Source organism: Marmota monax, unplaced genomic scaffold (assembly GCF_021218885.2).
Source record: "Marmota monax isolate L192 unplaced genomic scaffold, Marmota_monax_Labrador192_F-V1.1 WCK01_AAM20220418_F8-fsc00118, whole genome shotgun sequence".
Lineage (NCBI taxonomy): Eukaryota > Metazoa > Chordata > Mammalia > Rodentia > Sciuridae > Marmota > Marmota monax.
Genome location: NW_026695231.1, coordinates 3,112,501 through 3,126,225, shown reverse-complemented (window position 1 = coordinate 3,126,225; position 13,725 = coordinate 3,112,501). Strand labels below are relative to the sequence as shown.

At 36.8% G+C, this 13,725-nt stretch overlaps 1 protein-coding gene across 1 annotated transcript in view; it reads left to right on the top strand.

The window, feature by feature from the left end:
* Ush2a (usherin) overlaps positions 1–13,725 on the top strand; it is a 763,436-nt gene that overhangs the window by 666,507 nt on the left and 83,204 nt on the right. The window contains exon 60 of the mRNA XM_046438452.2: positions 4,814–5,168. Within this exon, the coding sequence (XP_046294408.1) occupies positions 4,814–5,168 (355 nt within the window). The remainder of the gene's footprint in view (positions 1–4,813; positions 5,169–13,725) is intronic.

The following is a 13,725-nucleotide window of genomic DNA, read 5'->3' as shown; positions in this document are numbered from 1 at the left end:
AGGTCCATTCAAATTAGGATGGACTGACTAGGCTATAGCTCTCATAATCTAATCATTTCACCTCTGAATATCCCTGCATTAACACAGAAGTTTAGATGGACACCTCATATCCAAACCATTATAATATATAATACATATTTTAAATATTTCATATATATATGAAAGAAAGAGGTTCTTGGTAATAAAAGATTTTAAAATATTGCACAATGGTATGCCTAGTATGAGTCTGTTTTTCTTTAAGTATATAAGTTTCTTTACATTTATATGTTTTTGAAAATCTAAATAGTTAAACACCAAAATAATGGTAATAGTGCTTATCTCCAAAGAACAGGTTAGGGAAGCTTCTTTCAAATACTTCTGTTGTTCATCTTTATCTTCTAATTAACTTTTCTTCCATCATACTGGGAATAGAACCCAGGGGTGCTCTATGATTGAGCTACATCTGTAGTCCTTTTTTGTTGTTGTTTGTTTGTTTTAAATTTGAGACAGTGTCATCAATTTCCCCAGACTGGCCTCAAACTTGCAATCCTCCTGCCTCAGCTTCCCAAGATGCTGGGATTAGAGGCATGTGCCACCACACCTGGCTGTAATTAATTTTTACAATTGATATATTACATGGCATAGTAAAAGGCAACATAGTAACTTATAGTGAATCCAGATACAAATCTATCATCACCCTCCTTATAATTTTTCCATTTCCTTCTTTCTATGAACATCATCATAATTTTCTGTAAGAATTGAGGTATGATCAGGAAAGAAAAGCCACACAAGTTTCATTATCAGAAAGAATTTAATGTAAGTAATTAGTAGCAACTGGTTACATATCTATTAACTAGGTAACAAAGAATTAAAAGGAAAACTGTGGTATCATTACAGAGGCAGCTGCAAGAAACAGCTGACAACTTTAGGACTAAAGGAACAAAGGGAAGTAGGTTAGTATCATTAAAACTTAGAAATTTAGAGGAGGGAGCCTGGGACCCAGACATCTGAGGAGGAGGGGAAGGACTTACTGTTGGTGCAGATATCTGAGTCGGGGAGAAAGCATGAAATGGAGTTGGCTTTCCCAGCATAGAAAAAAATTGCCTACTGGGAACATCTGCTCCTAGTGGTGGGGGGAAAGGAACGACTCCTTGCAAGGTGAAGAGTCCTTGATGGGGAGATATTCACATTAACAGTTACCAAACAAAGCAAATAGGAAGGAGCCAGTTTCTTTTCCTTTTCAGCTTCCTGATCACTCTCTGATGCTAGCCTGTTGACAGAGCCCAACATACAGCCAGCTGGCAAAGTCAAAATGAAGATCTCAAGGTTTCAGCTTCAAAATTATAAAAACCAAATATGGAAGGATAGGTTTAAGTGTAAGGAAGAAACCAACGAAAAACATTTTTGGAGAAAGTAGCGTTGGCCATAAAGTTTTAAAAAGTGAGTTGAGTCAACCTACAGAAAGGAGAATTGGAAAGAGCATGAAAAGAAGCATCGCAAAAAGAATTATCAGCTGCCAAAGCCATGGAAGCATGAAATATCATGGGATACAAGGGAACTATAAGCAGCACTTGATTATGACCAGAATATTAAATGGGAATAGAAATTTCAGGAGGTAATCCTGAATGACAAGCATAGGCCAGTTACATGGAAAGTCTCTAAAAAGTTTCAAAAAAAGGTAGTCTTTAAATTTTGGGAATTTGATGTCTCTTCCCCCGATGCCAGAACATCCACTCACACCACAAAGCTTAGAGATTCTACCTTCACAAAGCATTGTAAACCATGCATGATTCCATTTCTTCTACTGGTATTCTAGTTCAGGTCTGCATGTATTCTCATGTGGATTGTTGGAATGATCACCCTGTTCAGTGTCGATTTTCCTTAACTGCCAGAAGTCTCCCTGAGCACAACTTTGAACATCCTCACTATAACTTCATTTGTGTCATGCACTACATTTTGCCCAATGATTTGTATGTGCGTTACTGCACCTGATTTAATTTTTACAAGAATTCTGGAAGGTTGGCTTTGTACTATGAGGTGATTAACTTCTGTTTACAAAATGAAAAGGAAACTAGAGAACACAGGCTAGTTTTCCCAAGATCATCAAACTAAGTGGCAGAGCCAAGACCTGTTCCCTGTCTCCTCTTTCTATAGGTATTTCTGCCTTTTTATTTAAATTCAGCCTATGTTTAATATTCTTCATTGGGTGAGGATAGCAGTTTCACAATCTTAAAATTGTTATAGGAAATGCACTGGGTTCTAGGATTTTGTTTTAATTGCTATTAAAGATAAGCAGTGATGTTACTGAGGGAATAGAGGGTGTACAGAACTCTTATACTGAAATGACATAAGTATGAATGCCTTCTAAAACATATATTTCCCAGTTTTCATACTTTTTTAAATTTCCCTTAGTGTTAGGCAATATTAAATTAACTCCAGTTGGAATAATACATTACTGAAACATCTCCCAAATCAGCATAAGCAAAAAAGAACCATTTGACTATTCAGAGAGCTCTGAAAATGTGATTTATCTAAACACAGGAATATTTAGAAGGAAACACTTCCAGTTAAATAACTAGTTAAATCCTAAATCTTAGGTGGATTAGGAATAATTGTGGTCTACTCAACCACTTCTGTTCGAGGTTCATTCAGACATAAGGAGAGTGTGTTTCCTAGCCCACAGATGGGACATTTCCCCTCCATGATATTAATTTATTAAGCATTCAGTACTGACAAATACTTGAGAAGGCTGCATCCTTTAATTGTTTTGGTGGATAAACTTGAGGCTAACTTTACACTTAATCTCTTAAATACTAGAGATTTTAAAAATTCATACTTTCAGGCAAAATTTTTAAGAATACCAGCTGTATGAAAACCACGGTTACATCTTAACCTGGAAATTCAGGAGAACTTAATAAAAAATAATTGAATTGTCATAGTAAGGCTAAAGTAAGACAAAATAGAAAATGTTATTTCCCCATAGATATTTATAGGTTTGTTTGCTATCTTATATTCCTGGCAAACACAATTTTTTTAAAATCACGGAGAGAAGTCCTTGGCTATGAGCCCTGGGGTTCTCATTAGAATGAATCCCTCCCAATGACACACCTGGTACCTGAGATCTGCAGCAAGTACAAAGGCCAAACTCTGCAAAACTACATGGAGTGCAGAATCTGGTCTGCACGTGGTAGCTGGTAATAATGAGGTGGTTTGCCGAACTGTAATTGCAGGTCACTGAGTGGGATCCATGAAGCCTCTGTGGCTTCCAGCAGGAGGCTTGTCATTGCTCATACTTAGGTCATAGTGATTTATCAACTTGAGAATCATCAAATTCCCAAAGCCAAACATTGTACGTATCCTTCCTTTTTGTGAAAGGTACTGTGTTGTACTTCATCTTAATCACCCTTTAGGTTTTGATGGAACTAGTTAATCTGATATGGCAGCATGTGCATTTTCCAGCATCTGAAGAGCATGCTAATTAAATACTCCTAACAGCCTGGAAAATAAACTCAATTAAAAGTGAGCTGAAATAAGAGGATCCATCTCAACAATAAATATTTATAACAATAAATATAACATCCTTCCTCAACCTAGATTTCTACCCTAACAGGACATAAGAGTTGATAAAGATAAGGCAGAGGTACAGTAAATTCATGAAGTTATATGCCTTTTAGCCATTCATTTGGAAAAAAAAAATATTGAACACTTACTGGGCTCAGATGATGAGATTACAGGCAAAAGATGATTCTGCAGGAACTTCTCTGTCAGATCTGCATCATGATTTTATATCCCGATGAGCAAAGAAGTGTTTTCAAGGAAATACCAGATATTTGGGGCCATCATAAAAAATGGACATTTCTATTACTTTGATGTTTAATACTTTGTATATTCAGTACCTAAAAAATAGGCACGGACTAGTTTGGATATTTGGTTTAGTTTGGATGTTTAGTTCCAAAGATGAAACTAAACAATCTCATTCTCAGGCAGTTGAAAGAATATTTTTAGCATATTCTGAATTTTAATAGGTTTTCAAGGAGACATCAAAAAGTTGCCTTTTTCCCTTTAAATTTCTCTAACTTGAATTTCTATTATTTTACTTATCATGGTATTTTCATTAATTTGCATGCAGCTTATCTCCTTCACTTAGCTATGAGCTCCTTCAGGTACAGGATGCTCATCTAAGTATCCCTGAGACAAGGTATTGTATGTAAGTGCTTAATAAGGTTTATTGATATATAATAACAATAAATATAACAAGAAATAGTGGCCTTACTTTGAAAGGTCAGTAAGTATGGTTTAATTAAAGAATAGAAGATTCAAAGGAAGAGAAAATTAATGACATGTGGGATATGAGTTCAAAACGCTTTTTCAACCACCCTAGAAACAAATACATAGAAATTGGTTAATAATACTTAACCTCTATATATCTGTATTTTTAAAATTTAAAAATACTATGTGTATTTCCTGGTGTGTGATTTTTTGAAAGAAAGAAGTCTAAAAGGTAATAGAACAAAATGTGATTATGGATGATGTTTTACTTTTTTGTATTTTCCACACATGTTGCATTAAATATATGTACTTTTGTAAGGAATCACATATGTATATGTGACACACACATATACACCACATATTATGTCAACTGTATTAAGAAACTTATATTGAGTCAAGTCTCTGATGTACTCTTCTACTTGCTCTTTCTTCATCATGACATCACGAAGGAGCAGTTGAAAAGCTAAGGTGATAAATTCTTCCTAAAGGTAATTTCTTACTTGCTCTAAAAACCTTGTTTTGAAGTATGCATCTGTCACTGGTTGCTTGCTTGCTTTCTTTTTAGACGTCCTGCTGGCATGGAAGAGGAGTCTCTTTTGTTTGTCTGGTCAGCAGGAGCCCTTGAATTTACTGATGATGGCGAGACTCTGAGGCCTTTCACACTCTATGAATACCGGGTCAGAGCCCATAACTCCAGGGGCTCAGTGGACAGTCCATGGGCATCTGCACAGACTCTGGAAGCCCCACCACAATCCTTGCCAGCTCCTTGGGTTCAAGCCACAAGTGCTCATTCCGTTCTGCTGAATTGGACAGAGCCAGAATCTCCCAATGGCATTATCTACCTGTACCGTGTGGTCTACCAAGAGAGACCAGATGATCCGACATTTAGCAGCTCTTCTATGCATGCTTTCACGGTGACGGTAAGAACTTGGAAAAAATGAACAATACTCAGATTATACGGTTAATATGTTGAAATTCACTTTCTTATCCTGCCTGTCATTTTTTTATTTGCTTAGCGTTTAAATATATTTTTTTTAAAATTTACATATGAAAAGAAGCAATGTGGTCACAAGGATAAGATACCGAATTGAGTTTGAGAAATTCTGGAGCCTTGTGGGTAGACCACAACTAATTTGTATTACTACCAGCAAATAAATGAAGCCCTCTTTGCCTGATTACCATTTGCACATCCATTAAATGGGATAATTCAGTGTGTCCTTCTATATATCTCATAGGAATAAGGTTAAGATAAAATTAGCCAAAATATTTAATTTTCTACTTCCTCCAAGAGCTATTTACATACAGGTGTGTATATGTATACGTATATATCATTTTATACATACATACAAACATATATATATCATGAAGGTCACATACAGTATAAAAGTCACGTGTACTATAACTTTGTATGATTTTATTTGGGGCAGACCTCCTCTGGTGCACAAAACAATATACTTCAGTTTACTTGTTATCTCCTGAGAGCTTTCTTTATGCTGGGTGTACCCAGATAGTCTACGAGAGACACAGAAACACGATAGTCCTTGTCTCAGCCTTCTATTTTACAATAGTACAAGGATGAGAATTCCATATGAGAAAAAATAAATAAAAATGAATTACATGTAATGTCCATTACACTGGGACTTAGATCCCAAACTCTACCACCTGATGTGACTAAAAAATAATAGTCATAAACCACAATACAAGAGAAAATAATATCAAATACCAAAAGTGTTAGCCAATAAATGCTCCAGGAAGTCTGCAGGAAGCCCTTATACTGAAGAGGCTTCATGGAGAAGATGAAATGTTATGATCTTAAGACTTGAACACAGTTTTCAAAATGCACCAAGACACTATTAAATATGAAAAACCCTTATAAATAAGAACAGAATGAACAGACAGCATAAAGCATTATTTTAAAAAAACAAACTATATTTATATCCTTCAAGTCTGTAAAGCCCAATTTACATGATATTTATACAGCATGATCTTTATCAAAATACTTAAATAATACTCAGCAAATATATTTTAATGAAATTCAAGAATACTCTTTTAAAATTACTAGTTTGAAGATAATACTTTCTCACCATCCTTATGTTTAATTTTCTCAGATGATTAAAAAATAAACAACATGTGAGTAAAGTAACAATATTAGAAAAATTTTTATTTTTGTATCAGAATTGGTACTTTTCCTATTTCATACTAAATTATCTTTATATACCAGGATCTTTCAAATTACATCTTCTAGGTGCTTCATTATAAGCATTAGATTCAGTGTTATTTTCTTTCTTTCTTTCTTTTTCTTTTTTTTTTTTTGCACAAATGGAGCACGACTTTTCATTTCTCTGATTGTACATGATGTAGAGTCACACCATTCATACAATCATACCCATACATAGGGTAATAATGTCCATCTCATTCCACCATCTTTCCCACCCCCACCATCTTTCCCTCCCCTCTCTCCCCTCTGCCCAATACAAAGGTCCTCCATTCTTCCCTTGCCCTCCCCACCACCCCCATTATGAATCAGCATCCACTTACCAGAGAAAACATTTGGCCTTTGTGTTTGGGGGCTTAGCTTACTTCACTTAGCATGATATTCTCCAACTCCATCCATTTACCTACAAGTGCCAAATTTCATTTATAGCAGTGTTTTTAGTGTAGAGATTTTTTTTCAGCTGATGTCATCCATGGGGAAATTTGTCATTTTTCACTATGTCCATAGAACTTATATTCTAAACTTTCAACTTAGAGTAAAACTTTAAATGAGCATGCTAAAACACTCTTGATAATAGCTTTCTGAATGAGGTATCTTATTTTAAATAGGCTTTTATTGAAATAACCAGTATTGACATAATTTTAAATCTCTGATCTTTCAAAATATGACTTTTAGGAGTTTAAGCCTAATCTTTTAATTCCCCAAACAGTTCTACAGAAATATCCTTTTGGAATACTCTTCTTCAGAGCTAGTTTTGTATTAAAACACATTATTTAAACTATCTGATGAATCTATGAACTCCATTCTTTATTTACTTTTCTAAGCTCTAATTTTATAATGCCAAAAATTTCCTGGAAAAGAGGCAAGCCTGTGACCCTTAGCCATAGGCTATATTGGGTACTTTGCACATGGACTTCTCCTGACATATTGTCTATTTTTTTTCTAAAGATTACTCCTTATAATGACACAAATAATCAGAATAATCAAAAAGTCATAACATTCCTATGTGTTATTTTGAATTTGTATGTATGTTCCAAGTGATTCCCCCAAAATCTGGCCTTTGGTCTGAGAACCCCCAGAGAAGGTTTCATTAGATTCAGCAGGGAGGTCCCATCTGAGCTTCTCAAACAACCAAGGACATCTTCTACAAAGCAGTCTGGCCAAGTGTTCAGACATTTTGATCACCAGGCCAAGTACTCAGGGCATCAGGCTACTATGACTTTTTATAGACTGATATCTTTGAAAGACGTCATCAGGAAAGTAGATCCCTATCTCTGAGTTTCATCTATTCCTACATTTCCTGCATAGAAATGGTGTTCAACCCTTTAAGAAAGTCAAAGAAGAAGGATCTACCTTTTATCCACCATCCTCCACTCTTCACCAGCAGAGAATGTTCCTTTGATTCTAACCAAATCCCTCTCCTGTAATTTAAGTCCATGTCTTTCTGTACAGAAAAGCATAAGTTCTCTATACTACTGCAATGGACCTTTAGGGTCAAGAAAAAAATATGGATGATTCAATCAAATTTGGCAAATTGTCATTGAGAGCTATATTCAATATGTCAATACTCAGTACTATGCTCAACTGTATTGTCAAGGCCCTCTATAAGACTGGGATCTTGGGTGAACAGCAGCTGTGGGTGAAGATGGGTAATTGAGTCTGAGTCACAGGTTAATACTGTTGGGCATTTAGGGTTTCTAAGCTTCTTGTTTCTTTCTGCTGCTCATGTTTAGATAACTTCATTTTAAATCTCTCTCCAAGAACCTTACTAGATCTACTTACAACATCTCAAATTCCTACTCCAGTTAAACATCACCATCTTCTTCCCTTTCTGTGCCTGCCTGAGGAAACTTTTCACATTTTTGTCTATTGTCCACTCTGGCTGAAATTCTCCAGAGCAAAGGAAAACCACATTTGCTATTACTGAGGCACAGAGTCCCCCCCCACCCAGTTTTAGGATTGCAGTCAATCCACAGACTTGCAACAGATGATGCTAATGCTGCTCATTTAGACCTTTGTTTATTGGGATCCCATCTCTTCACAAGGGCCCACCAATAAATTGCCCATGGTGTGGAGCCATCACTAGCTTGTCCCAAGGTCCCCCCAGAGTTGTTTATAGACAGGTGGATGTTGCTGGGAGAGCCACATAAAACAGGTGCAATGCAGGCGTGAATCCTGCTAGTGGTGGCAGTGGATGGAGAACTGGCAGTGGGGGCCCTCCATGGGGGTGAGGAGCGTATGTGTTGGCAGGAGCAGTGGCAGCAGCAGCAGAGGCAGCAGGAGAGGAGAAATGGAAAGAGTGTGGGTTTTAATGCATCACTAGCTTCTCTCCCAATCTCATGAAAAGCCATCTCCCTTTGGGTCTAAGTAGGTTCTCCTAAAGGGAAGACACAGATATCAAGATTCTTAGGGGCTCTTCAGACTACTACCCTTCAATGCTGAAAACAAGCTTTAGTTAGAAGTCCTTAAACTCCTTTCCCAATTAGCTCTGTGATGAATTGTGCAGTGTCAAGAGAGAAACTGCATTTAGCCTTGCTTGGCATGCAAGAGTTCCATGGTGGTGTTTACAGGGAACACTCCTGGCGAGGTTGGCGATACTGCTACCACCATTCGGGTTTGTTTGCTTTTTCTCACTGGCACCTGCCATCATGCTGGCAGAAAGAACTTGGTATTTAAAGGCAAAGGGTGGTTTACCTGTTAGTCTGCGCTCTGAGTATATCCCTGCTTGCCCCACAGGTTTAAAAAACATCAATCTCAGAGCATACATTTGCCCAGTACCTTGAAAGATAGATGGTACTTCACTCTGTGTGTAGAATCAAGCATAAGGAGCTGAGGGGTAAGCAAATTATATGGGTCACTAAAAGTTGGCTTCTATTCTGGGAATAAAATCCAGAAATACAAACTCTAGTTTCTAGATTCTAGTTGCCAAACTCCCTTCTCCAATGTCAAGGAGGAGGTATTAAAATTTTCCTCATGTAGTTGTTTTAAATCGCTTTACCATTGGCTATCTGTATGGCAAAAAAAAAAAAAAAATTATGAGATACATTATAATTGACATATGATGAGAGTTTGGAAATAAGTTGATGAATTCATTTTAGTCCCTTTTTTATTTTGGCTTTTATAACATAAAACATTATTTTTCTTTACATGTAATCTTAAATTGATTGCAGCTCTTAAAATTTCCTGGTTCTTAACCCTCCCTATTTATTAAACAACAGAAGCACTTGAGGTGGTGAAGACCTATGAAAGGATTCCTTTGGTGACTGCCTTTCTTATGTGAAGAAAACTTTGATAATGAAAACGATTACCATATTTTTGTGTCTGCTTTATATACAGAGATTTTGCATATTTTGTGAGATAATTGCATTGTTTTTATATAAAAGATACAATATATGGGTGGGTAAATGTCACATAAAATAATGAATACATGCCACAACTCGTTTTTTTATGGTAAAGATGTATGTGGTTTGACATTAGCTTTTCATTTATTAGCCTTACATGAGCTTTATCCCTTTTTCATAATAATATCCCAACAGTCATAAACACTCTTGGGGAATCTACTTTTTGCTCAGTATTATTAGAAATGAAAACCATATGTCTTCTTGAACTCCATACAACTACTTTGAAAGAGTTTTGTTTCTCCCCATCACTTTTTCCCAACAAGCTCCTTCAGAACTCCCTTTTATGGTTGATCATGTCTAAGGCAGGTCCCAGTCATTTTCAACTCAAAAGGACCCATCCAATTTTGGAAATCAAGACTTTTTTCAGTCTTGTCTAAATATAAGGCTGACTTGTGGAATCTGTAGTGAAAGAAGAGAGGAGATGATCTTTTTCTTCCTTTTCCTTTGGTTCCTTTTTCTCTTATGGATTTCCCCCAAGATCATGGCAAAAAGAGAATTTGACAAAAATGAGTAGAGCCTTGCTCAATAATGATGTCCTCATCCATTCACCACTGTCTTTTGTGGCGCAGGTGCCTCATGGGATTTTCCTTGTGAATTATGTAGAGGTCTCTGTAGAAAATTCCATGCCTCACAGTTCCCTGATGTAGGTAATATATTCCAGATAATTGCATGCATTCCTTTCTGTTATTGCCCTAATGGTCCCCTACACAACCTCTCTTATTTCTCAAGAATCCAATATCAGGTCCTGACACATTAAGAAAACCTATTCCTTTCTTGGCATTCATTAAACCTACAGAAAACTTGTTATAATGAAAGTATAGCTTGTGCAGTGCAATCTTCTCTACCGGACCAGTCATCCTAGGTGAGATCCAGCTAGATTCCCAACTTCAGAATTCATTGAATTAAAAAAGCATATATCAGTTTCTAGGTTTGGCCATGATACTCAAATCCTGGCATCCAATTAGGAATCAAAGGATCCTTCTCCACCCTAGGAGCTGCTCAACAGTTGCCCCAGAAGTCTCGTCAGCTTAATAGGAAATCTCCTGCCAAGAGGAAACTGTCCATCTCACTTTTCTGTGACACTTCCAATTTCTTCAAGTGGTTCTCTTGGATAACCTCATAGGCCTTGATATGGGCTGTGGAGAATCCCTTTTCCCTCCCCCATAAAGAAAGGGGAAAGCCAAGGATCTCACTCCTCCACTAAATTATCCTCTTTGATTTGGTTTTCATCAGCTTCTTTTATATAGGTTGTTTTATACAGATCTTCAGATGAAAATGAGGCTTGAAGATATCAGGTTGATTCTTTCTATACATCCTACAGGAATTTGTCTTACAGTTCTATTAGAGTCACTTGAAGTCTAGCCTATTCTTACTATTCCTTCATACAGTCCCATTTCACATTCTATTAAATATCTATTAAATGGCTAGAGCATCTCTCTAGTTGCTCAAGCCAGATCATCTTTGAGTCCTCTCTCTTCCCTCCTTCCAGGTCAAGTCTTACCAATTCTACTTCTAAACTCTATCTTGATTCCTTCATTTTGAAGACCAGTTAGGATCTTCACAAATATAATTTCCTCCTCCTAGAATTATCATGTCCCTACATTTCATCTGTCTTCCTTTTTACTCTCCAAGTCTGAACTAAAACCTCATGTATCTCATAGGGCTATTGCAATAAAGCAGACCGTAAAACTTGAAAAAATGGAGACTTGAATGAATAAATTAGCAAATACCAATAAATTTCTGGTTTGTAGAAAGTAACCATATCAACTTGGTCATGGGTGAAAAACCCTCTTTTATATATTTCAAGGGTTCTTTACCTTGCAACAAAACTCAGACCTTGCAAATCGGAATGTTTCCTAATACCACACGAGCAATTTCCAGGTAATTTCCCAAATACTAGATTGAGTTCTGATTTTAGTTCTGTTTCCTTTCTGGGTTTCCTGGAGTAAGAACATGCTTTTTGGTCTCCTGAGGTTTAGTACTGTCCTATCTTCCCGGCCTCCACAGTAACTTATGCCTTCAATTCTAGGAGGTCTCCTCAGGATATTTCCACCCTACATACAGCTCTGATCACCTGTCATAAAAATCATAGGACCCTGCCCCTTTCCTTAGATCTGGGATCATATCAGCAGTAAAGTGAGGTCTTTCGGTCTGTCACACACACACAAACACACACTTTCCAAATCACAGAAGCAGATGCTGCCGAATTGGCATCTGCCAACTTCAACAATGCCAAATTGCAAGCTTTCAGTACATGAGTTGGTGGGGGGACTCTTTGACCTTTGGGCCAAGTATGTTGCTGGTTTTTTGGCCTTTAAAAGAGTTACAAGAAAACCCGATTTAGACACTTAAGAATCCCAAGGATCTTTGTCAAAATGTATATAAAAGTAAAATGAAGTAGTCCACATACTAACAGGCCCAGTCCATAAATTCAGAATATATGCCATTTAGTAAAGACGGCAAGCTGTAAATGGCAGTGAAGGGCAGAAGTTAATTGGGCTACTCTGCTCTTGTCACAAGTGGAGAGTAGCCACTACCTGAGACAAGATGGCTTCCCCCAAAGTACCCTATTACAGCCAAGAGATCACATCCTTCGCTCTGCAAGGGCTTATGGGTGAGGGGGAATCATACACAGATGACCAATTTTTTTATGGTTCACAGACGATCAAAGTGAAATTCAGCAGCTGTTCAGGACAAGTGACCACTGTAACGGCTGTAATATAACCTACTAAATAGAGAGGGAATTGCATTAGAGCAAGAGGTTAGCTGTGATTATCGGCAGGTGAGTGCTTTATTGAAGTTGAAAGACCATTAACATTGATAGAGTAATTATTTCAACTTGAAAGTAATTACCTTGATGGGTGATAACTTCTCTAGTGTTCCCAGATTTGATTGGGCCAAACAATTGTGAGCTCCTGAAGCCTAGAAAAATATTACAACAATACTGTGATTTTTAAATTACTGAAACCACTGTTGGAATATTCTAATTATGCCGAACAGTGAAAAGATTTTGCCTTACACAAGCTAGTGACCTCTCATGTAGAGAGAGACATTTGCTTTTTAATCCAAATGCAATGACCCACACCCACCACCTGTGAACACATATGTGATAGGCTTGCAAATGAATCCTTTTATCTCGATACAATTTTTAAGGTGAAACATCTTGTTAGTGCTTTACCTGGATATTACTAAGCTGAAACTGCTAACATCATTGATCATATCTATGAACTGGGAGAACTCAGAATAGGGGCTATTCCCTGTGTTTGTCACAGAGGGTCTTAATTATTTTGATGTAACACTGCACCAGTGAAAACATTAGATTGCATATATTGGGAATTCCAAATTTTAGATATTATATGGTTATGATATTCAGTTGTTTAAGTAGCTTTCTTGCCTAATGTCATTCAACTCTGCTACAAACCACTCCATGTCTGGGCATTTTTTTTTTATCTACACTGGACATCAACAGACTAAAAGAAAGTTGAAAACCTGAGCTATTGTTTCTCTGAAATATCATGAAAATGTGAACATTGCATTGTTTGCAACTGAGGACTAAGACATATATGATCTAATTTCATGATCAAGATCAAGAAACATCATAGGGTTTGTCCCATGATCAGTTAGTTGCTCACTATAGTTCTTTTAAGAATCTATTATGCCCAGAAACTATATAGATACAAAGAAAAAATAATCTCTTCTCTCTGAGACTCCTGTTTGGTTGTAAAAATTAGACTAATTACCTAAGGAATTATTTGGTCATGCATAAACATTTGTTGTGTTCATACATACTTAAAAGAACCAAAGAGAACCTCAACTCATAACCCCAATTCCAAACCTGTACTCGTCCTACAGGACCACAGA